At 43.7% G+C, this 27,711-nt stretch overlaps 1 protein-coding gene across 4 annotated transcripts in view; it reads right to left on the reverse strand.

The window, feature by feature from the left end:
• NPL (N-acetylneuraminate pyruvate lyase) overlaps positions 1 to 26,691 on the reverse strand; it is a 37,100-nt gene extending 10,409 nt beyond the window's left edge. For 3 of the 4 annotated variants that reach the window (XM_077901999.1, XM_077902001.1, XM_077902002.1), the window contains exons 1-8: positions 25,715 to 25,777; positions 23,780 to 23,834; positions 21,797 to 21,882; positions 12,754 to 12,827; positions 10,964 to 11,051; positions 7,502 to 7,559; positions 2,302 to 2,377; positions 632 to 724 (exon numbers count right to left, since the gene is read on the reverse strand). In XM_077901999.1, coding sequence (XP_077758125.1) covers positions 632 to 724; positions 2,302 to 2,377; positions 7,502 to 7,559; positions 10,964 to 11,051; positions 12,754 to 12,827; positions 21,797 to 21,864 — 457 coding nt within the window. In that variant the 5' untranslated portion in view covers positions 21,865 to 21,882; positions 23,780 to 23,834; positions 25,715 to 25,777. Of the gene's footprint in view, positions 1 to 631; positions 725 to 2,301; positions 2,378 to 7,501; positions 7,560 to 10,963; positions 11,052 to 12,753; positions 12,828 to 21,796; positions 21,883 to 23,779; positions 23,835 to 25,714; positions 25,778 to 26,668 lie in introns of those variants that run through there. The other variant, XM_077902000.1, reaches the window with a different exon arrangement.
• Positions 26,692 to 27,711: the final 1,020 nt, after the last annotated feature.

The raw sequence follows: 27,711 nt of genomic DNA on the forward strand, positions 1-27,711 counted from the left end.
TTTTTTTTTATTTTTTTTAAAAGATTTTATTTATTTATGCATGAGAGACAGAGAGAGAGAGAGAGAGAGAGAGAGAGAGAGAGAGAGAGAGAGAGAGAGAGGCAGAGACACAGGCAGAGGGAGAAGCAGGCTCCATGCAGGGAGCCTGACATGGGACTTGATCCCGGGTCTCCAGGATCCCACCCTGGGCTGAAGGCGGTGCTAAACCGCTGAGCTACCAGGGCTGCCCCTTATTTTTTTTTTTTTTAAAGAGGAGCCCATTTTGCTTTATTTTTTTTAAAGATTACTTATTTATTCAGAGAGAGAGAGAGAGAGAGAGAGAGGGAGAGACACAAGCAGAGGAAGAAGCAGGCTCCATGCAGGGAGCCCGACGTGGGATTCGATCCCCAGTCTCCAGGATCACACCCCAGGCTGCAGGTGGCGCTAAACTGCTGTGCCACCGGGGCTGCCTGAGAGTGACTTATTTTTGATAAGACTGACTTATTTTGGAGCCAATTGGAACCATCTGGTGACCAGTTTTATGTTTGTGACATGAGGTGGAGTGAAATGTAGTGGGAGTTTCTTAGTGAAATGGTAAGATGTGAGAGATGGAGGGAAAGAAACATTGAGAGAAACATGGAGTGGTACTTACTCTTTACCCCTGTCAAGGCCGGAATGTGATAGTAATAAAATGGCAATGCTGGGGCGGCAGCAGCCACCTCCTTTAGGAAATTAATCAAGACATCTGAAAGAATAGCAGGAAAAGCCATGATGTGAACAAGTATAAAACAATGGCTTTCCCTGGTAAAAAATTAACCGTCTATTGAACTGCAACCATCCCTCTCAGGAGCTGAAAATTCTCTATCACGCTTACCATCCCTGAGATTGTTACTGCAATGTCTTTGCAACTCGCTTCATTCAAAGTTTTATTTTACTTTTCTGTAGAAAGGCCAAAGTAAGATGATTGCTTTCCTACTGTACTAAAATACCATTAAAAAACTGGCATGACACATAATAAGAGAAGCTCACGGAATACTCTTATAAAAGCCAGAAGCCCATCAGTAGGACTCTTATACTCTTACCCCACAGGGGTAAATGTGGTCAGTGAACACGGGATTTTGCATTAGGATCAGAACCATCAAGTTGTAACTGAGAAAATTCTATAACAAAAGATAAACATTTGCTCAAAGAGGGAAGTTGTAAGAATAGTGGCACATCTCACAATAATTCAACCAGGGGTTGGCACTTTTCCCGTTTGGGGAGAAATCCAGATATAGCAGAAGAGAATTCATTCTAGTTTACTGAGGATTTGCAATTTCCAACATCATCTTCTGTAAGCTTTCACTGTGACATTACTGTAGAGGATTAATAAATCCAGCAGACTCGCTTATACTGGGTAGTGGGAGAGAGAATCTTAGGTACTCCATCTGAATACTGTGATGATGTACTCTGTCCCTGATAAATATTTGACAAAATTATTATGTAGAACTCATTATTTTTCCTTTACTCTTTTTGGGAAACGTATTCATGTAAAATTTTTATAACCATGTGAAAAAAACGTTTAAAATGTTCATCTTCAATTCCCCAAATGGCAGAATTTAAATTACTTATCCTATGTTAACAATTATTTTCTACCAATAATAGATGATATTTCACAATAATTTTGATTCAATCACATTTGGCTATGAATTTATTTAATCATGCATGCAATCATGGATTGTCTGTTTTCAATCCTTTCAAAATTTATATTTCTTTGTTTGCTAATCAGAAGGATTAAAAAGACTCAGTATACTTGGAAACTACAAATAGTTTCCATAGAGAAAGCAGACAAGAAGGAGAAAGCAATTAACTTGGTATTTTGGGAGACAATGGATCTTTCTGTGAAATCTCCCTCAAATTCATTAGTCACTCAACCTTGAATAGAACACATAGTCTCAAGATGCCCATCACTTACATTCCTCTTTTTTGAGAAAAATAGTCATGCTTTGCTGGACTATTTCCAAGCCATGTGACTCTGACATTCTACACAGCCAACTCGACTAGGAATGGACACCTGACTCAACCACAGGCACCTGTAGGTTGACCTGGGGCTTGGTGAATGACTTAATCAGGTCACTTGGAAAAAGAGTTGAAGCCCTTCTTAAAGGAGCCTTTTCTTTCATGGATCCAGGGAGACCAGATATTCTGGACGCTGTTGTACTGCTGCAACTGCACACCATTAGTCCATACAACTACTTTCATAAGTTCAGTATAACCAGTTTGAATGAAGTCAAAAAGAAGTGGACCATGTAAGGCACTGTGTGTTTTAGACTATCTGTTTACCTTTGTTCCATGGCTTGAGAAAGAAAGGTGCAATGACAGCGATGCCATCGGCTCCAATTTCTGCTGCATGTCGGGCCTTTATGAGAAGAAAAAAGACCATTACGGGTCTGGTCACAATTCTGATGTCTGTAGGTTGAGGAGTGATTCCCCACATCAACAAGCAATTAATTCTCCGATAAGAGCTGCATGTCCTGCAATTCTACTCAGCTTTGATACTATCTTCCTGGAGACAGAATCAGATTACGGGTTAAGGGCTCAGTCCTATAAGACTAGCGTACTTCCCTGAACTTTAGATGCCTGTCACAAGCCCACGTCATCACCTGTGCTTCTGACTGACTGGCCACCGACTTGGAGGTTCTAATGATCCCTTTCTTGGGTCAATTAATTTGCTAGAGTGGCTCACAGAACTCAGAGGAACATTTTACTTACTAGACCATCAGTGTATTATAAGAGTATATAATTCAGGAACAGCCAGGTGGAAGAAATGCCAAGAGCAAGGTATGGCGAGAGGGCTTGTAGCTTCTCTGTCTTCTCCCAAGTGTGAGTGCACCACTCTTCCTATATCTCCACATGTTGACCAACCTGAAAGCCCTCTGAAACCTGCCCTTTTGGGTTTTAATGGAGGCTTCCCGGGCAGCCTGGGTGGCTCAGCGGTTTAGCGCTGCCTTCTGCCCAGGGCGTGATCCTGGAGACCCAGGATCGAGTCCCACGTTGGGTTCCCTGCCTGGGGCCTGCTTCTCTCTCGGCCTGTGTCTCTTCTCTCTCTCTCTCTCTGTCTCTCATGAATGAATAAATAAATAAAATCTTAAAAAAAAAATAATGGAGGCTTCCCTACATAGGCATGGTTGATTAAATCACCGGCCACTGGTGACTGATTCAACCTTCAGTCCCTCCTCTCTCCACAGAGGTGCAAGTCAGGTAGGACTCAAAGTTCCAATCCTCTGATCACATGGTTGGTTCTCCTGGCAACCGGCCCTCATCCTTAGCTGCTTTCTAAGAGTCACCTCATTCACATAATAGGCCATCTTTATTGCTCTCATCACAGAAAATTGCAAGAGTGTTAGGAACTCTGCACCAGAAACTGGACAAAGACCATATATATATTTATTATAAATCACAATATCACAACCATCTTGGAATAAGTGATTTATTATATTCACCTACTGCTTAGATACTGATAGTTGTAATAAATTTCAAATTTGCCAACTGATACACCACAAGATAGCAGAAAATTAGCCAAATGTAATAATGAATGTCATTACCAGGAAAATCCCAAATTGCAAAGTAGAGACCCTGGGTGGAGGTGACCTGTGCATTTAATCTTATTCTTCAGACTTTGTGAATGCAAAAATACTTTGCTAAAGGAGACATGAGTGGTTCATTGTGATAAGTTATAACTGTGAATAGAGAAACTCACAAGTATAATTTCTCTTCTAGTGTTCAGCCCAGGAGTCTCTCCTGTCCAATGATATAATAGTCATATTTTAAAATTTATTCTAAGTGTATTAAAAATTTTAATTTATGGATTGGGAATGCAGTTGAGAAAGGTTCAGAAGAAAAAGATTATGCACATAAAGGAAGATTCATCGTACCACTATTCTGAAGTTTTCTCAAATTCTCCCTCCAAAAATGACTATTTCCTTCTGCTGGGCCTTCAAAACATTCTTATCTATTTCAAGTTAGAGTACCTTAAATCTACTACATTGCAAGAGAGTGTATACGGCTACTGTTCTCAAACAGAAGGAGTTCCCGAAGGCAGGGGTCAGATCTTAATCACTCGTGTACAGTTAGTTAATTATGGTGCTGCGCACATAGAAGGGATTTGCTGACTGCTTCAGAACATGCCCCCCTCCCAACCTAAAAGGGAAAAACGCTTTCCTCTGAGACTTTAACTAATAATATCAATCTCTAATAGATGTGATTTGCTTTCTGCAGAAGTAGGAGAACCAAAGAGAAGACCGGGATATAGTCTAAAGACCAATTGTGACATTGGGTAGAATTTCATTAACACCAGTTGGATGTAATATGTTTGAACATTTGTTTAACACTCTGTTTTGGACAAGAGTAGAAGGATAACTTTAGCTGAAAACAAGGAAAAAGGAAACAGCTAAAAGACAGTTGATGCCTGTGCCCATTCAAATATCATCCAATGGAGTTACAGCTAAGCAGATACCAAATTATGGTCTTGTTGGAAAGATTTTCCCCATAGTAGGGGATTATCTCTATAGCAGGAGATTATACTAAGATTATTTCTATACTATTCAAGTGTTCAGCCCAATGGATGACAGTCTTTCATGCCATGACAATATTTTAAAATTTATATTACACATACGCAGTTAAAAAGAGATGAAAACAAATTTCCTACATCCTACTACCTTAATTGAAAGGTCTATTTTAAGAACAAATCAAGCATAAGAAGGATAAATCAAGCCTCCAAGTCCTGATTCTAGGTTTATTACACAACCATCTAGCAATATACCTTCCCTGTGGCTTGCCTAAGAGTACTGAATTGCAATTTTGTGAATATGTATTATACGTCCCATCTCTAAATTCAGTAATCGGAAAGACAAACAAAACCCATCAAGAAGATGTTGGGGCTAGATCAAGTCACTGTAATCTTTGGAATCAGAATATATAAATTCTGAAAACATGGTTAATTTAGTAGTGGTCCAGGTATTGGGCCTTCTGGTAAACACCTCAATACTTTTGATCTTTCTTTTTTTACCCAATTCACAAAGTCCTCAAAGTCACCAGGTCAGGTACTTTTCTGCCAGAAACTTTAACTCCTTCCATTCCTGCCCTTTGCTCCATGTAATCTGCTAATCTTTAAACCTGGAGCAATCCAATTGTTTGTGTTCTTGAACCCATGTTCTGGTAGAAGATTGTAACTAGAAAGAAATTTTTATAACTTAGTTGAATGGTGGCAAGACAAATTTATGACTTATAGCTTCAGTTGGTTTTTAGCACTTCTGAGCAGTACTTCTTAAAAAATTAACTAGTTAAGGGTGCTTGGCTGGCTTGGTAAAGCATGTAATTCCTCATGTCAGGGTTATAAATTCAAGCCCTATGTTGGGCATATAAGCTTATTTCAAAAAAAATTTTTTTTAATGTGACAAAACCACATAAAATTTACCACCTTAATCATTTTTAAATGTACAGTTCAGTAGTTTTAAATACATTCACATTGTTATGAAACAGATCTCCAGAACTTTTTATCTTGCAAATCTGAAACTCCATACCCATTATATAATTCTTTCTCTCTCCCTTTAGTTCCTGGTAACCACCATTGTACTTTTTTCTGTTTTTATGAACTTGACTACTTTAGATACCTCATTTAAGAGGAATCATTTAGTATTTGTCTTTTGGTGACTGGCTTATTTAACATAAAGTTCTTTTTTTAAAATTTTTATTTATTTATGATAGTCACACACACACAGAGAGAGAGGCAGAGACACAGGCAGAGGGAGAAGCAGGCTCCATGCACCGGGAGCCCAACGTGGGATCTGATCCCGGGTCTCCAGGATTGCGCCCTGGGCCAAAGGCAGGCGCCAAACCTCTGCGCCACCCAGGGATCCCTAACATAAAGTTCTAAAAGAGGTTCACCTATATTACTACATGTGACAGGATGGATTCCCTTCATTTTTAAGGATAATATTCCATTGTATTGTTAAAAAGAAAACCACAGGACCCAAATGGAGTCACTTATGTTAGGTCCTACATCAGCAAACCAAGACCTATACCTAACCTGACTGCAGTTTCAATTCTCCCAGGAATGTAACGTTTAAACTGTCCACATGGAATATCCTGGTCAGCCCTAGGAAATTTACTGCCAGACCTCTACTATTCCCCTTAGGAGGGCAACCTTGCTTAAAACAATGTGTTCTTTGCTAATAATCTCTTTTTTCTTGAATCCTCTCTGTCTTTAAAACCTTTCCTTTTCCATAGCCTGATGGAGCTCCCTTCTCTTTGCTAGACTGGTTGTTGCTGGATTCATGAATCACTCAATAAAGCCAATTTGATCTTTTAAATGACTTAGTTGCATTTCTGTCCTTTAATACTATGTATGTACCATGTTTTTGTTTTTTTTAATCTGTTTGGCCACTAACGGGCATTTGGGTTGCTTCCACCTCTTTCTATTGTAAATAATGCTGATATTAGGGGGATCCCTGGGTGGCTCAGTGGTTTAGCGCCTGCCTTTGGCCCAGGGCGCGATCCTGGAGTCTCGGGATTGAGTCCCGCGTCAGGCTCCCGGCATGGAGCCTGCTTCTCCCTCTGCCTGTGTCTCTGCCTCTCTCTCTCTTTCTTTCTCTATCATAAATAAATAAATAAAATATTTAAAAAAATAATGCTGATATTAACATGGGTGTGGACAATCTTCCTGTGTTTCAGTTTTCCTTCTCATTCTCCCGGGGCAGCGACTCTCAATTTTTACCACTCTTCACATCTAGACCCCATCTTCCATCTCCTTCAGGCCCAGCAAATGGCTTCACCTTCTGCTTTTGAGAGCAACTGAGGTTGGCTCAAGTTCTCGTTACTTGCAAACTAAACTATGTCTATACCCACCCTTACTTCGCTCAGAGAAAGAGGGACCTCTGTCTCCTATTCAAAACTCTGCTCCAGGAGTTACCACCTTGGGCTACTCATTGTGGTTCTGTGCCTGCTTCTGGATGGGGAGTTCTGAGGCCCCACATCTCATATTCCCCAATGACAGTAACTAATATATAGCAAAAACGGTATTGAGTTTAACTTCAGCATAAAAAAGGAGCTCCTTCCCTTCTGTGGAATCAAACAAATGAACATATAAACAAACAAAAAACCAGAAACAGACTCAAACACAGAGAACACACTGGTAGCTGCCAGAGGGGAGGAGGATAAGGCGGGAGGATGGGCAAAATAGGTGAAGGGGATGAAGAGGCACAAACTTTTTTTTTTTTTTAAGAGGCACAAACTTTTGGTTATAAAATAAGCAAGTCACAGAGATGAAAAGTACAGCATAGAGAATGTAGTCAATAATGTTGTTAATAACATTGTATGGTGACTACACTTATCATGGTCAGTGCTGAGTAACACACAGAATTATTGATTCACTATGTCATTCACCTGAAATTAATAGAACACTGTATATGTTAACTGTGCTCCAATAATAAAAGAAAAAGGAGGTCCCTTGAGTGGTCTCTCTCAGATGGACCTACATACATACCAGTTCTTGTGACTCTTTCAAGCTCAGGGCTCCTACATGAATCACTACTTGATCCAACCTGCAAAAGAGAAAACACTGTTGGATCACTTGGAAGTTTACAGTAACATAGAAGGGCTGCACCACACAGGTTTGTGCTGGTTTTGGCAGTGAACTAATATCTCACTAATCTCAATCTCAAAACTATTAAGTTCTATAGTGGTCTATTTGAAATTAATCTAATAATGGATTAAAAAAAAAGAATATCCAGAGAGTAAAATTTAAGGTCCAACCAAGTGGAATTTTGAAACCATGAATCAATTAATCAGTATTTGAAGATATACTCTGACAAAGCATTGTTTTAGATGGTATATTTGATGGTGATATGTGCATGGAGATTGGTATGAAATGGAGGTATTTTTGGTTGGAGATAAAAATAAAGAGGTTCTTCAAAGAGTACAGCCGGAACAAGCCATATGAGAAATGAATTCACTGTAAAAAGTTTTTTCCTGTCTTGTAAGTCCTCAGAACTTGGCCTCTTATGAGAGGTTTCCTCTGAGACCCTAATATTCATCTTTGGGGTTGCTCCATGTATCCCCATGGGCAGAGGCCACAGTGAGTGACACTGGTGTTCAGAATAGGATGAATAAAACGCAGCTGTGAGTCCAGTCATCCCAACGACTCTTCTGAGGGACCCTGAAAAACTCACATGCCATCCTCAAGGGATGGAAACACAACATTCTTGTTTAGGTCTCACTAGTGAGTCCCCAGTGACTCTGACTTGTCGTGCCTCAGGTGAAATGGGCCCTCACTAAGAAAGTGATGTGATTAGGTTTGCATTTTTATTCTTATTTTAAAAAAATATTTTATTTATTTACTCATGAGAGACACACAGAGAGAGGCAGAGACATAGGCAGAGGGAGAAGCAGGCTTCATGCAAAGAGCCCAACTCGGGACTCGATCCTGGACCCTGGGATCATGCCCTGGGCCAAAGGCAGATGCTCAACTGCTGAGCCATCCAGGTGCCCCAGGGTTGCATTTTTAAAGATTTTATTTATTTATTTGAAAGAGAGAGAGAGTCAACAGAGAGGGTAGGGGAAGCAGAGGGAGAGGGAGAAGCAGACTCTAAGCTGCACAGGGAGCCCAATGACCCAAGTGTTCGGTCCCAGGACCCCGAAATCATGGCTTGAGCTGAAGGCAGACACCTAACAGACTGAGCCACCCAGGGCTATATAACCTCAGGGTTGTATTTTTAAAGTATAAGACCTCTGAAAGGAGAAAGGAAGGTTGACTGCTGGACTCTTACCAGCAGCTTTTCTGCACAATCTCCTTAAACCTTTCAAACTCCTTCTCCTGGCTTAGGTTAAAACGAGCCATCCCATTCCTTCCCCCTTCCCCCCTGCTGCTAGGTGCTGCTACAGAAAACCATCCTATGGCTTTCATACCAACCTGTCCTTTCCCAATTTAAGAGAACGAGGCTCCAAAAAGCCTTCCGGTCATCATGACTTACTTCCCTTCCAATTCCCCGCAGTGGCTACTTCAAATCTGGACTATTCTCAAGCTCTTGATTCCAACCCAACTCCTTGTTCCTGCAGGGTTGATGTCCTCACTTACAACACACCAGAAGTATAGACATTTCATACACAGACTGCCACACTTTTCCTCTTGTGTACCTCTATGCTTAGCCACATCCTCATTTATGCTTTCTTTCCAGGTGTCCTCTGAAGTTACTCTATCTTTGGTTTTGTTTCAACCTGCCACCCCCTAGACCTTCTCAAAGGTATCAGCTGTCTTCTCTCTCTTAAGCTCTTCTCCCATAACAATGTCTTTTCAGCAGAGAAACATGCTCAAGACTTCCCCACTTTAAAACAAACTACCCTTCTTTTAATCTTGCTTCCTCCTCCTTAACCTACCACTCCATCTCTCCTTTCCTTCACCAGAAAATGTTCTGAGAATGAGCTGTACTCATGCCCCCCCCCCCTGCACTTCTGCAGCCAATCCACAGTTCACTGCACACTGCGTCTATTTCAACAACCCGACTGGCTCCATTCTCTCTGAGGTCATCAGTCACCTCAAACCAAGTGGTCTTCTCAGCCCTCCACCTGAGGACTTGCACAACATCCAACATTTATAACAAATTTGATGATGAACACAGCATCTACTGCAAATGATTACAATGAATTCCTGTATAATACTTGCTACATGCCAGGCACTGTTTGAATCCTTGCTGCACCATTTCTGGTGCTTTTCTTAATGTTGATCCTTAACATTCCTCATTTCTCTGTCCATGGTCTTTATCTTTTGGGGCCCACAATCTGACTGGAAATGAGCTGAAAGCCAATGCATCACCAGAAACTGTCTCTGTGGACATGCACTCAGCCTTGCATACGGTCTCAGAGTACTCGAGGTACTCTGAAGCCCTTTAGGGATCCCCAAGGAGGTCATGGGCTTCACACTGACAATATCTGCTCTAGGCTCACTTGGCACTTACCTCTGATCTTCGCCTCCATCTAAGGCAACATCTCTCACTGCCTTCTCTCATCCCTGTTTATGCTATTTATCAGAAGAATCAGTGTTACATTTCATGATCTGACATCACCATTGGATGGCAAGCAAGCTGAAGGCAGAAACATGGTTTCATCTCCCCCAGTGCCAGCACAGTGCGGAACACACAACATCACAGACAACAATTTCTTTGTTTCTTGGTGAATTGAGTGTGCTTACTGAACTGATCCTGTCCTATTTGTTTACCATGGCATGAATTGAGCATTATAACAAAAATATACCATTACACTGAAGTTTAAAGGATACCAAAAGTTCCCTAAGACTATAAAAGGAAGCACCAAAAAGAGCATGCTAAGTCATATGCACAGAGATGTAGGGAAGCAAGGGCTGAAAGAAGCATCAAGTACTCATCCCGAGAGGGGAAGGGGCAGGAGCTGTTCAGAAGGGCAAGGGGACAGCAGTCTTTCATCAGCACTCCCCCTTCTCATCCCCTCAGTTCAAGGATGAGTAACCCAGGGGATTGGCTTTGTCAATAGATAAGGGGCAGCTTCCAGCTTCTAGATAGGCCTTCTGGGAGCCAGGTGGGCCATACAGTCAGGCTGCCCTTACACCCAGAAAGGAGGGGCGCTCCTCTGCCTCAGCTCCTCGCCAAAGTGCCAAGATCCTCATGCCTTGAGCCTGACCTCTGACCAGAAGGTGGGAGGCTGTGTCATCAGAAAAGAGCCATACTCGGGATCCCTGGGTGGCGCAGCGGTTTAGCGCCTGCCTTTGGCCCAGGGCGCGATCCTGGAGACCCGGGATCGAATCCCACGTTGGGCTCCCGGTGCATGGAGCCTGCTTCTCCCTCTGCCTATGTCTCTGCCTCTCTCTCTCTCCCTCTCTCTGTGTGACTATCATAAATAAATAAAAATTAAAAAAAAAACCAGCCATACTCTAGGCAGCTCTCTTGAAGAGTGCCTTTATCCTGGTAACGCCACTCACTTGTTCCGCCCTTTTGTCACCCACTCCTCTGCGACCCGGCGACGCTCTGAGACACTCAGGGACAGGCCTTCTCCCGTTGTGCCATTCACTGTTCCAAACAGAGAGACAGTTAGTGGGGCCAACCAATTCCTTTTGCTCCTCCAACACCAACACTGAAGTCAGAACTCCCTGCTTAAGAGGAAGGGGAAAGATCAGAGGATGGAATCTGGATGGGAAATGGCATGTTTCCATTTTTATCTAAAATTTTTTTTAAGACTTTTTTTTTTCCATTTTCACCTTGTTCAAAGCAGCGGGCAGGTGAATTATGACTTGTAATTACATATCTGTCCTTGCTATCAGGGACAGATAGCAAGTACTTGAATACAGACTTAGATAACTATCCTCATTTTAGGCAACCCTCCAAACACACCTCCCAGTTCTATTATTTGGGCTTGAATGGCAGGAAAACCAACACTGCCCAGTACTGGGATGTCAAAGGGGCATAAGTGGGAGTTACAAGGACAGTGGTGCATACTACAGGTCTACAATGACCTCAGGTTATAGTTTTACGTGATGAGCAGATTCTAGGACAATCTTGCCATGGTAATTCATAAGAAAACACCAAGGATATTAATATTTCTTGTTTAAGCATTCTTGCGTGGTTACTTATCCTCACAACAACCCTGCAAAGTATAAACGATGCTTCTCATTTACAGATGAAAAAGATGAGTTTCTGAATCACTAAATTTGAAACCAGAACTGTGTGTTTCCAAAACTTTCCCTTCTAATACAATAATCTCTTAATGGACCACAGAAAGTATGCAAATGGCACTAGGATACATTACTGGGGCCTAATGCATATGGCAGCATTTTGGATCTCCAAATACTGAGCACTCAGCTGGGGTAGAGAAGCAGGGGTGAGAGTAGGAAAGAGTGTTTTTATCACTCTTTTGGGCTCTTGAGACACTTCAAGTATGCTCTACTAGTAGAAATGTTCCTGCTTCTTCCCTATACCCAGGGGAGATCTGTGGCCCTTTGGAGAATAAGAATCCGTCTTCCCTGACCATGGCTTGCAGTTGTAGGGGGACACCAAATGATTCTGTAATCAGATTCTGGTTTTGACATGTGCCCTGAACACCTTTTTGCAGTTTTAATCTGCCTTGATTATGACCTTGTACTTCCAGTCCTTGAGGGGCCCCTGTTGGTAGAATAGTAGCTTGAGAAAAAGCTATAGTGTCCAGTTTAAGGGGCCAAGCACCCAGAACACTAGGCAAGGGGCAACTCAATCATAGGTAAGTATAGTTCTCAGTCCTAAAATGTTCAAGGTCTGATTTTTAAAATTTCTATTGTCTATGACATAAATGAGGGTAATGCTGGACCTGTGACTCTTTTGTGTTCTGAATTTAGAGCCTTTCTACATTTATTGTATGAAAGGTCTGGGTGAAGACACAATAAAGCTCATTCTTAAGAGACAGCGGTCTGGATTTTGCTGTTACTCTACCATTTCTTGGCTAAGTGCCTCTAGGCACTATAAATAATACATCTGAGCCATAAATTTTCTTCTTTAAGTTGGGATAAAAACAATACCTTATCTGTTTTGAAGGTATACCACCAAATTAGATAATCTCTTGAGGTATTTTCCAGGTCTAAAATTGATGAGTCTACAGATTCCCAAATTTTACTTAGCTTAGCTAGGCTCAATCATAACTTATGACACAAGACACTGTGACTCCCTAACTAGTAACCAGGTGACAGCTACTTTCTAAGGAGTGGACTAGAGATATGTAGAGAAATCTCTAAAGATGACTCACCAAAAATATTCTTCACTCCCTGTTCTTCCACAAGATAATCCACATACTGACCAATGACTGAAAAGTTGATTTCTCTAAAGGACATGGGGAAAAAAAGGTAAAAATAATGTATATTTAGTCTTTAGATTATTATTCAACCAATCCTCAAATCTATAAGTGGCTCTCTTTTGTTAATAGTTATTAAAAGTCCACCCAGCCGTATTATACTAAGCAAAATAAGTCAGTCAGAAAAAGACAAATACCATATAATTTCACTCCTATGTGGAGTTTAAGAAACAAAATAGATGAACAGAGGGGAAGGGAAGGAAAAGTAAAATAAGATGAAAATTGAGAGGGAAGCAAACCATAAAAGATGCTGAACTAAGGAAACAAACTGAGGGTTGTTGGAGGGGAGGTGTGTAGGGGGATGGGGTAGCTGGGTGATGGGCATTAAGGAGGGCACCTTATGTCATGAGCCCTGGGTGTTATATGCAACTGATGAATCACTAAATTCTACCCCTGAAACTAATAATATACTCTATGTTAACTAAATTGAATTAAAAAAAAAAAAAGTCCACCTACCTAGTTTGTAAAATTCTTAGCTTACTCTAAATAACCCCTGGATTTTTCCTTGTTTGTTTTCTTTTTTCCTTGCTTTTTTTGAGTCTAGTGATTTTTCTATTATCTGTATGTGCCTCACTTAGGTGAGCAACACACCATTACTTGTCAGCAAAGGTTTTACATTTACGCATCCCTACAAGTAATATTTAAAAAGTAATTACTTAGTAGATCTTTTACCCTTTTGGGGAAGAATGATGATTGGGGCCATGGTTAAATGAGAATTTCACATTTTCCACTTGGTGAGAAGCAATCATTTTTTAAGCTTACAAGATAGGAAAATTTGATCTTAATAATTTAAGAATTTTAGCACTTAATATTTGTGACAGTCAATGAAAGCTTCAATTTTATTTGCTAGACTTAAATCAAAGAAGATTAACATTGGAGAGGAATTTTGTTATCTCTGCCTCTCAAAACATGGTCTGTGGAAGAGCAGCATAGGCCTCTGGGGAGTTTGTAAGAAATGCGGAGTCCCCAGCCTCATACACCTACCCAGCCAAAATCTGCATTGTGAGGGGATCCCCTTGTGATCTGCATGCACTGGGCAGTTTGAAGAGCAACGAACTTGTAAGGCTCTGACACTTAAGGCAATAAGTGTACCTGGGTGGCTCAGTGGTTGAGCATCTGCTTTTGGCTCAGGTTGTGATCCTGGGGTCCTGGGATGGAGTCCCGCATCGGGCTCCCCACTGGTAGCCTGCTTCTCCTTCTGCCTATGTCTCTACCTCTTTCTCTGTGTCTCTCATGAATGAATAAATAATATATTTTTTTAAAAAGGGGCTCTTAAAAAAAAGGGCTCGTTTCGTTAAAATCACATTGATTTTAAAATCTAGAAACTGACTCACACGCATCATATAAAGTGACCTGTTCTCAATCAAAATGCAGGTGAGGATGATGGGGGATGGAGAGTGAAAATCCAAAGGAAAACTGTGGCTATGGCTAGCAGGTATTAAATATCACAGAACCCACAGTTACATCGCCAAGAACAAAAAGTACTAGTTAGCTTCCATTTACATTTTGTGGATGGGGCCAGAGAATTAAGTTTCATTTCAATCTTATTAACATCTTTTTCATCTTATTGTATTCCTTGACAAACAAACAAAAAAATCAATCTGATGCATATAAAAACAAAAAAAAAATCAAAAGGTAGTTATCACAGGTAATAGGAACAAGAGAGATAAAAGCAAAGAATGCACAGGTGATCACTGCTCACAACATGCAAATGACAGCTGAGCCAGCCATTGGGAAGACCTGCTTTAAAGAGAGCAGACTCCCTCCTTGATGGCTCCTGGTATTTTAACCTTGCTCTCCCTGCCCCACCTGCTCAAATGCCAAATTATGGCCTCTGTCTTGCTGAGCAGGGAGGCTCCCTGAATGCACAACAGGACCAAATTTAGGTTGTTTTCACCTAAAGGGAGGATGGGCAAGTTATCTGCCCAGATAATCTATCTCAACACCCTCACTTACGTGGGCTTGACCAGCGCAACTTGAAATGTCTACGCCTCAGACATTCCTGACCATTTAGAACTGGCTCCTGGCTGCTTCCACCAGCCCGTCACCACTTGGGATAAGCTCTGAGATGCAGGAACCATCAGCAGCAGCTTTGTTTGCATATGAACTCAGATTTTTGACCAATAATGTCCATCCTGCTAATGCAAGCAACCAGGAAAGAGCTCCCAATCACACTTCCAAATCACAGGTTGGAAACTGGAAATAAACCTAGTGGGCAACAGCCTGCATTAGAATCACAGATTTCAATATGGTGGCTCCTGTACACTTTCACTGAAACCTTGACACCTCCTCAATCCTATTCCAGCCTGTGTACTCAAGATCACCTACAGTAGGCTTGGCTTCTTCACCAAGGAGGAGCCTGTAGAGCTCCAGATGGTCAAGGGCTGGTAGGTAATTGTACTCACTTTGATGTGTGTTCTTTTGGTTTGATCTAATGTTTCTTTGGAAAGGGAAGTGAGAGAGCTTGTTTCCATTTTCAGAAATACTTAAGGAGAGAAACTGTTTCTGTTAGGGGGTGTATGTGTATATCTCCAAATTGGACTCTAAACTCAGTTAGGGACCCATTCTGTGAGTAGGCCTCTAATGGCCTAATACATGGGCTCAGCACTCTACCTGGCTCCACTGAAACAATCATTGCTGCTGTCACTACTCCCTCATGACAAAACCCAGAAATACCACACACCCTCAGCAAAGTTCATATCTCTCTTACTATGAGGATCATCTTGTAAATTGTTTATGCACACCCTCCAGGCTAGAGCAAGGACCTCGTGAAGGTAGGCACTGTGCCATTTATACCTTACAATCCCTAGTCTGCACCTGGCAGAGTGTGGAAGCTCAATGATGTTGAAACTCTCATGATCTCTGCCTTAAAAGCAGCTTATCCCCACACCTGCAGGTTACACTTAAACTTTACTATTAACTGAGGAAAGGAGATGGCACAGTATACAAATAACTAGAATATTGAAGAATATATGTTGAAGGCTATGACTGAGTTAAAAAGTGTACAGCGGTTCAGATGAGGGATGAATCATCCCAATTAGGGAGGCTGCGAAAGGAGACTTCAAGAAGGAGGTGGATCTGGGATAAAGAGGTTGAAATCCTGTGCTCTTTCTTCCCTCTGATGTTCTTCGGTTGCTATCTGGCCCTGTGCTGGTGTCCTTCTCTTTCTAGGGAGATAGCTACACCCTTAGGCAGATCTAAGCCAGTTTCTTCTCCTTCCTCAGTGAACTCCACACTATTTTATGACTTCAGTGGGTAGTGCTTACATCTACATTGACCCTGTCCTCCTATGCCTTTAGGCTTTGCTGGATGACAGCTATAATTTCCCTTGGGTTAGGGGTGCTAATTTGGGTGATACATTATCTATCCCTTCAAGAAGGCAGTTGGTTGCTTCTTATAGAATGTCCTTAGCCTACAGGAGTGACACTAATAATAGAATCTCTGGGCAGTGATAGAGTCACGCAAAAATGTCCTTGGATGGATAATCTTTTGGAACTACCAAATCCTTAGAGAAAGAAAGGTTGTAAAGAGATGGCTCCTAAATATGTTTTGACTTCTATGATGTTAAAAATTGGTTTTCTTGTTTAAAAAAAATGAAAGCCAGAAGATCTAACGAGGACAGGCCTATATTACTATGCAGCACCAAATGGCTGGGAAAAGCAGTGGCTGTCCCCTTTGGAGGCACAGAAGCTTCCCAGACCGCCTCAGGGATTTCAGATCTCTGCCTGACGAGAGGTGCAATTTTGCAGCCCTTCGTGTTGTTGCTCAGTGGCTACAGTCACCAGTGAGCCCAGGGAAATCACCTAGAGCTGTTTCCATAGCTGTCACCAAAGTACCCCAACAGCAGGACCAGGGTGGGAGCGGGATGATAATTCTCTCTGGGTACTTAGTTCCCTTTCCTGTTTTCTCACTGTAATCTACCTCTCTGTGGTATGTCGGTTTGTGTTTATTGCTGCAGGCACTGTATCAGGTATCTGGAAGTCACTAGAGATAAGGCAAGCAGTAAGACCAGATTATTCTCCTCCCTGCTGGATGGCCACTTGGGGCTCACTGCTCATAGGAGTGAGAAGTGGCATAAGCCAGTTCATTTCCAAAGGCAGGACTGGCTTTCCATGGCAATGTCTCTACCTTTGTGAGCCCCAAGAACACACTAAGTACTGCCACCTCGGCCGAGTAACCCAGAACCAAATCCCATGCTTGCTGAAGTCACTCCCCTACTTAATTCTGATTTAGGATCTTAATTTAAATTCCCAGGAGTTTGGATTCCTTGCCGTAGGTCCATGATTTTCTTTTAATAAAAATACTTAACTTTTTTCATATTATAGAAGCTATGCCGTTTATTTTTGAAAGTATATACAATAAAAAGGAGGGGAAAACCCACTCATTATCTCCTTGGAGATGATTACTCTTATTACGTTTGACATTTTTCTATTCACCAGTACAAAATACAGTATTTTCTTAAATAAGTATGGTCATACTGTACAAAGTATTGTAATATTTTTCACTTAGCATGTGTATTCTCCCACAACTTCAGATCTTCTGTTCCTATACTGGCTACACAGCATTCGATCGTATAAACAAACAGAATTAATTTAGTGAATCCTCTACCCTTGGACATTTAGTTTACTTCCAAACTATGTAAGAGGAGAGAATGTTTATCCAATTATTTTTGACACAAATCGACGCCCTGAGTAGAAACAGTCTGAAACAGCATTTAGGCTGTATCTCTTCTCTTAGGGTAGAAGGGTAATAGAATTTTTCTAAAGTGGCTTTTCAGAGAAAAGTCTCTATTGTTATTCATTTCCTCTCCTGGTGTATGACATAAAGTGAAAGACTTTCATTTTGAGAATACAGAATCACCAGGCAGGTCTTTCCATAACTGGCATACTTGTCAAAAAATCTGACGTCCTTTTTTTTTTTTTTTCCGCCTTTTACATATAACTCTCAGCATTCAAAATCAGATGAGTTATGTGTGTTTTAGGCATAATAACTACTTGGCTACTTTAAAACTCCTTTGGTGGAGAAGTATTCAGAAACCACAGCTGCCCTGGCTTGCCAGAAAACATTCTGTTCTGGGAATCTGGGTCATGTAGTCTCCCAACACAGTGAAAAAGACAATACACAACTCCGACTCCAGTGGTCCAGGCCCTTTCTGACTGGGGTAACCAGTGTGTTTTTACTAAAGGGTGTTGTGAGGATTCCCATGGTGAAGCCAAAGGCATTTGAGGAAGAAAACAACTTTCTTCCTAACATTGCAGCCAATCTGAAATGGACTTTCTGTTTTAACAACTGCACCTGCTCCATGGGAAGAAGTGACTTCTTGAGACAACTAAAGGAAGCAAACATCTTCTACTCTAGTGTAGAAAGATGAGAGTTGAGATAGGTAGAGAAAGACCTTTCTCTCCAGCTATATGGCGAGGTGCAGCGTGTTAATGTTTAGGATCTTGGTCTCATCAACTGCAGAAACAGAAGTTGTGGTTCTCTCTCAGAGTTGTTATGAATGTCCATATTCTGATTTATGGACAGAATATGGACATTCAAATGCCGGCATGACTGACATAATAGTAGTTAGCCAATCAGTGTTAGCTTTTTTTCCTCATGAAATAACAAAATTTACCATCCACTGTGCTAGATGCTGAAGATAACAAAGATAAATAATAAACATGTTCAGTCTTTGTATATTGCTTGGTACTCAAAAAATATCTGTGGAATAAAGTGAAGCAGCTCAATGCTTGTTGGGAGAGACAGGCATGTAACAAACAGTTATTATAGTAGTTGTCATAAATAATTCTGATGTAATGTGAAAAGGCATGCACATGCTGCTGTGGGATCATAGGGGAAGGACTCTCTAACTCTTTATTGGAAATGAGGAAGCACCACCAGAGGATGGTTTTGATGGATAAGTAGAAGTGTTCATGTGCGGTAGAGAGAGGAGAGGATGATGGGAGAAAAAGGCAGAGGAGATAGAATGTGTAAAGGCACAGAGAGAAGAAAGAACACAAAATGTTTGGGAAAACAGAAATGTAGCAGGAGAGGTATCCTGGGCAGTCTGGGCTTTAATTTTAGATCAGTTCATCTCAGACTTTATGGTGCTAAAAGGACAGTTAAAATGCACATTCTGATTCAGTGGTATGTAGTAGGGCCTGAAATTCTGGTTTTCTAGCAAGTTCCTATGTGATGTAGAGCAAATAGTCCATGGACCATATGATGAGTAGTAAGCCTGAGACAAAAAGGAGTCAGCAGAGATTTTTAACACCAGAGGCTACCCTCTCTGAATTCAAATGGGCCTTGGAGATGATACGGCCGAACTCTTTACTCTGACAGAGAACTTTTAACAGGTGACAAGGCCTCCCCAGAGTCAGACAGCTAGTTGATGGTAAAGCTGGAGCTCAAGAACCCAGATACTCTAACTAAAACCCATTTAACTACGTTCTTCCTGCCAACTTCTCCACTTTAAACATCAACTTATATTCAGATTTGAATCTGAGTATTTCTTAGAATTATAAAGAAAAAAGGACGCAGGGCAACAGCTCTTGTTCAGCCATTCTTAATCATGGAGACTGTGGCCTACGTTATGAGCCAGGTTAGGAAAACACCCCTGATGGCAGGTCACCAGCTAGAATTTCCAGTTATTCGATTCCATGTGACCCTTCTTTCCAGAAACATGTCAGAAGTTCACACTTCCCTGCGGGCAGGAGGCAAATGCCAATCTGCTCTTGGTGGCTGCTCCAATCTTGTTTTGTACCCACAGTAATGTTTGGATGGAGCAGATGGTGGGAGAAAGGGGAGCTAATATAGCTTACATGCCTACTACGTGCCATGTACTGACATACGTTTTAATTTAATTCTTAAGAGCCTTGCAAAAAAAATGCATTCTTATTTTGATCTCACACATCAGGAAAGTGAAGGTCCTAGAATGTCCTGGAAGGGAAAAGAATTGATGAAAAAAGAAGAAACAGAGAAATAGAGGAAGCAGGGCCAGAGGTCTTGGGGGATAGAGAAGGATCCAGAAAAGCAGAGTAATTTATCTCCATACATAGGGTCTGGCATCCTCTGGAAAATAGCAGAATAGGGAGGAAGAACACACCAACACACTGAGTCCCACATGTACAAATGAGACTGTTTGAGAAGTGTCTTCTAGGCTGAGGGGTCTGATTAAAAAGGTTACAGCAGCATCAACCAGATATAGTGCTGGAGCCTGCAAACAGAATCCTTCTCAATAACAGGAAGTGAATCCTGCCTGCCCATGCAATCACATGATTTATCTATTTTATTGGCCTCACAAGTGGCTAGCACATCCACAAAGAGCTGACTTCAGCCTTTCCTCGGAACTTACGGAGATGGAGAAGCAACAGAAAAATTGCTATGAATCACTGAGTAATCTAAATGCCATCTCAGCACGAATTTGATTTAGATCTAGTCAGGATGGGATTTTTCATGAAATTGAGAAGCTGGAGGTCTTGAACTCCAGTGATCTAAGGGTAAACTGTGATTCAGCCAACTTGGAATGAGAATACTAAGTCCTAAGAAACTTCACCTATTTTAAAGGGGTAGAGTAGGGGCACCTGGGTGGCTCAGTTGTTTAAGTGTCTGCCTTTGGCTTAGGTTATGATCCCAAGGTTCTGGGATGGAGCCCTGAGTTGGGCTCCCTGCTCAGCAGGAAGTCTGTTTTTCCCCTCTCCCTGCCACTCCCCCTGCTTGTGCTCTCTGTCAAATAAATAAACAAAATATTTTATTTATTTATTTATTTTTAAATTATTTTATTTATTTATTCATGAGACAGAGAGGCAGAGACATAGGCAGAGGGAAAGGCAGGCTCCATGGAGGGAGCCTGATGCGGGACTTGATCCCGGGACCCCAGGATCATGCCCTGGGCCGAAGGTAGGCGTTAAACCACTGAGCTACCCAGGGATCCCCTAAACAAAATATTTTAAAAAATAAAGGAGTAGGGCAAAGGTTTGCAAATTCAGCAACAGAAGACCAAACTAACTAAAAGCTTTTCTTAAAGATACCTTAAGTGCCACACCTTCCTTTTATTCCCATCTGATGCCACAAAAATGGTTCAAAGGAACCTACTGACCTAAGTGCATCCTGACCCTGTGCTGAGCACCATTATGTGGATTATCTCGCTTTGACGCTCAGAACTCCACCATGCAGGTTAATTATCATTGTATTTTAAAAAGAAAGAAACCAGAGGCTTAAAGAAGCTAGAATTCTGTTTTGGCAGACTGAGCCCCCTAACATGTCAAATGCATTTAGATAAATCCCCTTATGTTCATGCAATGTCCAGAGGGGTTATACACAGTGTGTGGACACCCATGGCACATGACCGTTAACTGACAGTACAAGCAAAGGACTGCCATAACATTCGCCTGGGAGTTAAGTGCTTGTTGGATGAGTTCTCAGCAATCATCTGTTGCTACCTCTCACTCCTGCAGGCCCCCAACATTTAACCCATGTGGAAATGAGACTGTAAATATACTAAGGGGTCCATCTTGCAGTTAACTTCCCCAATTTCCTCAGGGTAGGACATTTTCATCACATCTGTGAATAGCCTGAAGTGGAATCATGCAGCTATCTAGGGACAGGATCTAGAGGGGCCCAGGCCAGGGCTTTGGAGCAAATTCTGCTAAAATGAGATTCTCCTCATCCAACTCCACTGGCCTTATTTGGGAAAGTCAGGGCAAATCCAAAACGAATTTCTTTTGTGGAGCTACCAACACTGGGAGAAAGGCAAGATCGTATTTCACCTTCTCTCTTTCTGCAGTTTGTGATATAGAGACCTCTTCTCTGACTTGGGATTAGAGACAGTACAGAGAGGATGACAGAAATAGCTACCTGGCAACAGTACCGCAGAGATCTAAGTGACTGCTGTTAGAACTTCTGTCCATTTTGGTGGAGGGAGAACAGACCCCCTTAGGTCCCAAATGATAGTTACCCATGCTCAGTCATTGGTGTGATGGTTGCAGCAACAAGACCTTGAAGCTTCTTCTTCGGGGAGGCCATTGAGCTGCTGAAAAAAGTCTGCAAAACATACAATGCAATTCCTCTCCTTCTTCAAGGAATGTCAATTAATGATAAAACTGCCAGGCAAAGTCCATTCCCAGTTTAGAACTATGAAGAATGCTTATAGGTACACAAACACTCAGAGCAAACGAACAGAATGTAAAATGTAGAGCTTAATTCTGCAGAGGAGGAGACTATTTTTAAAGACAAGAGAAGCGGGGAGACGAGAAGGGAGCAGTGTGCTGGGAGAGAACTATCAGAAAGGCCTCCCACTTTATACAGGTGATTCAGGCAGTCTAAAACCTTGAGGAGCAGGGGTAAGTAACAGCAGACTCAAGAAGGAACACGAATCTAACTCAGGGAGGTCAAATACATAAAGAAACTATTATTTAAATTATAATATAGTCAGGAGAAAAGGGAAATCCCTTTTTCCGTATCTTCATTCTTTTAAGCAACGATCTCACCTAAATCCAGCGCTTACAAGTTTTAAGGGCTTCAGTGTGATCTGCTTCACTATCTTCAGATTTCCCTTTCATATTCTAATTTTGACCAGTTCTGCCCTGTTTTCCCACCTCTAGTAAACCATGTAAATTCCATCATAAGTGTTTATGCACCTCTCAACCCACTAGACCAAGCTCCCAAGGACAGGGAATACATTTCATTTGTCTTTGCTTTTCCTGTGCTGAGTTACCTGCTGGACGCCTTATGTTCAATTAAAAAGTGATGAATATGTGAGTAACTGAGTGAGGTGTTTAAACTGTAGCTGGATGATGACTTCCACACACAGGGAGATCTGCTGAGAGACTCAACCTGACTCTACTCATTTGGGGCAAAAGGGATCTCTCACCATCTGGCAGAGAGTACATCTGTCTAAACTAGTGGAAGAAAGTCTAGAGGTTATTGAAAACAGGCAATGAGAGGCAACAGAGTATCATAGCTAATAGCTTTGATTCCCCAGGCTGACTGCTAGTTCAGTTATCATCTTTGCCATTTACTAGTTATAGAAGTGCATTATTTTTTGAGCTGTAAGACATAAAAATTCAAAGCCACAAATTGAAAGTCTAACAACTACAGAAGAAAATATAATTAGATAGTATTTCGTGACAATTAAACAAAAGATGGATGGCTTAAAGCAAGCCCAGTGATGCCTATATGTAATGGACAAGATGGGGTATATCACAGTTCTGAAGTCACTGGCACATTTAAAATCCCAGTGCCTACATAATGTAGTGATTACAAACTATTTCATTTTGTTTGCTCTTTATAACTGTTCATCTCATCTCTCTAAATGGGAATATAAACTTATGGAGTACAAAGATCATATCTTCTACTCTTTCTATATCCCCCAAGAGTTCTGGCTTGGGAGAGCCCTTAAAATCTGAAACAGGACAAAACAAGGAAAAAGACATGAAAGGGCACAGGATGGCAAAATGTACTGCTTTTGTAGAAAGCCAACACGATACTTCCCCTTACAGGTATGTGCCTAGCCAAACTTGCTCCTGAAATTAAGCCCAAATCCTTCAAGTAGCTTTGCTCTGTACAAAAGGGCAATAAAGGGGCACCTTATCTGATATATGGGATACTAGGATTTCTCTGACTTTTCCTAGTTTGAAGATGAAACTAAAATCCTGTTGGAGGTTTTGAGAGATGAATGGGAGTCCACCAGGAAAACACAAGGCCATGACACAGGCCCTGTCCATCCCAGAGGAATGTCTGTGCATTAACTGAGATGGATGCTATGCCTGCTGCATATCCTCACCCAGCACTCCTATAAGCATCTGAACTCCAGATACCTCAAAGTGAACCTGCCAACCTGTCCCCTCAGATTTCTTCCTTTGTTCCTTACAGTGGAGGGGTTGGAGCACTAGCTCTGGAGTCAAACGTCATGGGTCTGCATCCTGGCTCCACCACTTACCAGCGGGGCGCCCCTGGAACTGTTAATCACCTTCTCTGTGCTTTCGTTTTCACTCCTGTAAATAACAGTAGTCATAGTTCATAGGTTGTTGAAATTAAATGAATTAATTCTCATAGAGTGATTTAACAAGAGAGCCAGGAACATAGTAAGTACAACTATGAAGTTTTGTCAGATGGCTACAGGATGTTAGCAAGGATTGTTTGTTTTTTACCAGGGCCTTCTTTCCTGCCATTTCAGCTTTACTGGTACTGCTTCTCCGACTCTCACTACTCTGGTCCATCCAGGGACTAAGTCATTTCAACGTTCCTCTCTTCCTTCCCTACAATCCTTCCCTCCCCCACCCCTTACGGCCCCTCTCAGAACTTACCCTTTGTTACTTCTTATCTAGACCAACGAGCACAACCTCAGGACCAAGGGGCCCAAAGGGACTCAAGAAGGCTCAAGTGATAAGACTCTCAAGAGCTAGGTTCATTGCTAAAAGTCTCTTGATTCAAACACTACCAGGCTGTTCACACTAGACTTCTGTATTCTGAGCTTTCAGCTGCATCCATTTCATATTTAGGGCAATGGCATTGATATTCTTAGGACTGTCGGAAGCTTGGATGGGTAGTTTTATATCTGCTTTTGATCAAAAGAAATAAAATTAAGTGCATGTACATGCAGTGTGGTTAAAACATTTCAGAAACATAGAGCCTGTGGGGGTGTGGGGTCAGAATTGGGAATGATTGCTCTAATCCCCACTCTCCTCCATCAATCCACAGACTGCCCGGCTAATCTCCTGGCAGCACAGACATTTCTGGTCCTGCCTTTGCCCTGCTCAGAAAGGCCAATAACTTCCCCCATGGCTCCTGTAGGAGAAACACCAAACTCACTGGTCTAGGTCTCTGTATAGATCTCTTCATTCCTGAATGCACCCGCTCAACTGAGCGCAGTTGCTCCTCCCTACCTTGTCTGGCCTGCTTCTTTTCTCCTGAAGCGCTCTCATCTGGAATGACATCTCCCACTTCAGGCCCTCGAGGCCAGCCAACTTTTAAAACTCACTGGAAAGCTAGCAAACATTCCCTGATCTGCCAAGATAATTTCTTATTCCTCAAACACTTGCTTTTCTTTAAAAACTGCATCAGTTATTAGGCTCTTTACAAGACAAGCCACCAGGGGGGCAGGAACAGCTTCAAAAATCTATCTTTTTGCACAGAGCAATACACTAAATGAGCAAAATTGGCTGATTCTGTGAACACTGAAACTCCAGGAAGAGAAGGGGCAAAAGGTCACAACAACGGTAACAGATAATGGTTGCTATTTTGTAAGTTTGAATTTTAAATAAACTAGGTAATGCCAAGCTTTAGTATTCTTTATAGTGTGTATCGGAAGCAAATAGAATGTTCTCCAGCCTAAGGCTTGACGTGAATTTTGTATGTTAACACTGAAACCCTGGGAAGGGGCTATTACTCTCGAAATCTTGTACCTCTACTCACAGAAGACACTTAGTACAACGAATTCAAGTTGCCTAAGTCAAATCTTCTTAAAACAACAGAGTTTAAAAAAAAAAAAAGTCTTTTGGGGAAAAGGATGCGGTTCTGGGTGTATGACTCGAAAACTACATGGAAAGGAAACAGAAAATGGAGAAACTAACGAAACAAACACTGAAAGAAAACCCAGAAATCCAAGCAAGTTCCCACGGACAGAAGGGGTCGATCAAACGCCGTCGCTCAGGCGGGTTTCGCTCCACCGCTGCCTCGGGGCATTTAGAGGAAAGGAGCCCTCGAGAAAGCTGCGCGCTCCGGGAAGCGTCCGGGCGGGAGAGCCCCGCGTCCAGCCGCTCCGCCCTCGCCCTCCTCCGGCGCTTCTCGCCCCCTCCCTGCCCCGAGTCCCGTCCCGCGTCCCTCGGCCCCAGCCTCCCGGGGGCTGGCTCTCTGCGTCCCCCGCCGCGCTCACCCGCCGCGCGCCCGTCCGCCGCTCCCCGCCGCGCCTCTCCCCGCGCCGCCGCGAGCCGCCCGCCGCGCCCCTCCCCTCCCCTTCCCTCCCCGCCGCCGCCGCCCCGCTGCGCCCCCTGCCGCCCCGCTGTGCCCCTGCCCCCGCCCCGCTGCGCCCCTCCCCTCCCCGCCGCCGCCCCGCCGCCGTCCCGCTGCGTCCCCTGCCGCCCCCCTGCCCTCGCCGCCGCGCTGCGCCCCCTGCCGCCACGCCGCGCCCCTGCCCCGCTGCGACCCCCGTCGCCCCCCTGCCCCTGGCGCCGCCCCGCTGCGCCTCTCTTCCCCGCCACCGCGAGCCGCCCTGCCGCGCCCCTGCCCCGCTGCGCCCCCTGCCGCCCCGCTGTGCCCCTGTCCCCCCGCCGCCCCGCTGCGCCCCCTGCCGCCCCGCTGTGCCCCTGCCCCGCCGCCGCCCCGCTGCGCCCCTGCCGCCCCGCTGTGCCCCTGCCCCGCCGCCGCCTCGCTGCGCCCCCTGCCGCCCCGCTGTGCTCCTGCCCCGCCGCCGCCCCGCTGCGCCCCCTGCCGCCCCGCTGCGCCCCCTGCCGCCCCGCTGCGCCCCCTGCCGCCCCCCTGTGCCCCTGTCCCCCCGCCGCCCCGCTGCGCCCCCTGCCGCCCCGCTGTGCCCCTGCTCCGCCGCCGCCTCGCTGTGCCCCCTGCCGCCTCGCTGCGCCCCCTGCCGCCCCATTGTGCCCCTGCCCCCCCGCCCCCCCGTTGTGCCCCTGTCCCCCCCGCCGCCGCCCCGCTGCGCCCCCCGCCGCCCCGCCGCCCCGCCGCCCCGCACCACGTGCTCCCACGCCGGGGCCGAGGCTGCGGGGGCCCGGGGCTGTATTCGCGACGCGGCCCCGAGACCCTGCGCAGGCGCGCGGCTTCCCTTCCCTCGGCTCCCTGCACGGCCTGGGGCGAGGCCCGGGGCTGCGAGCACCTGAGCGGCCCCGCGGTTCCCGCCGCGCGTGGGGCCGCGCGCCCGGATTCCGGAGGCAAACGGTCTCTTGGTCTGCTGCTCAGCGGGTCCTCCCTTGGGCGGATGCCCCCGGGCCCCTTTTCGCCTTAGCTTCTCCCCGGGGCCCGCAGCAGCAGGCTCGGCTGCTGTTCGGAGCTCGCCGAGCGCCCTGCGCGCCCCAGCCCCGCCGTGCTCTCGAGCTCAGAGCGGGGACGGGTATGAAAGGCGGATTAGCTCCTAAAGCGGTAGCTTTCCGGAATATTCTGGAGAACAGTTGAAAGAGTTTTGGAAGGGAGGAGTCATTCTAAACAAAAATTACTCCTCTACTTGCAGGAGTGTCAAGAGTTTATTTTCTAATATCATGTGCTTATTGCTAATAAATCAGAAACACAGCCATAAACAAGGCCTCAGCTCCCTCTTGCTGAGGTGAATTAACCTCAATTTTCCGTAAAAGGCAGTACCGATGCTTAATTTCATTTAGCAAAAATAAATTTCCCAAAGGTCCTTCTAGTTTGCAACGTGCTTTAAAGTCCATTAGAGAAGTTCTTTCATTGCACACAGCTCCAGAAATTAATTCATTTATCAATTCATAAAACAATCGTTTGTGGTGCGTACTAGTCTTTAAGTTCATATTTTACAGTTGGGGAAGCATCATCCCGTTCAGAGATTTAGAGAGTTTAAAGTGATTTGCCAAAGGCCAGCGTGCCAGCGTAGTTGAGTTGTATTTAGATTCCAGTAGTCTGAGAGATGATACTTTCTTTTTTAAATGAATTTTATTTATTTAGTCATGAGAGACACAGAGAGAGGCAGAGACACAGGCAGAGGAAGAAGCAGGCTTCGTGCAGGGAGCCCGATGTGGGACTCGATCCCAAGACATCGGACTCACACCCTGAACCAAAGGCAGACGCTCAACCCCTGAACTACCCGGGTGTCCCTAGATGATACTTTTAACCACTACTCTATGTTATCCTGCAAAAAAGGAAAGAAAAAGGCCTAGGTATATCTCTTTGTCTTGTAAGGTTGAT

Source organism: Canis aureus, chromosome 6 (genome assembly GCF_053574225.1).
Source record: "Canis aureus isolate CA01 chromosome 6, VMU_Caureus_v.1.0, whole genome shotgun sequence".
NCBI classification, from domain to species: Eukaryota; Metazoa; Chordata; class Mammalia; order Carnivora; family Canidae; genus Canis; species Canis aureus.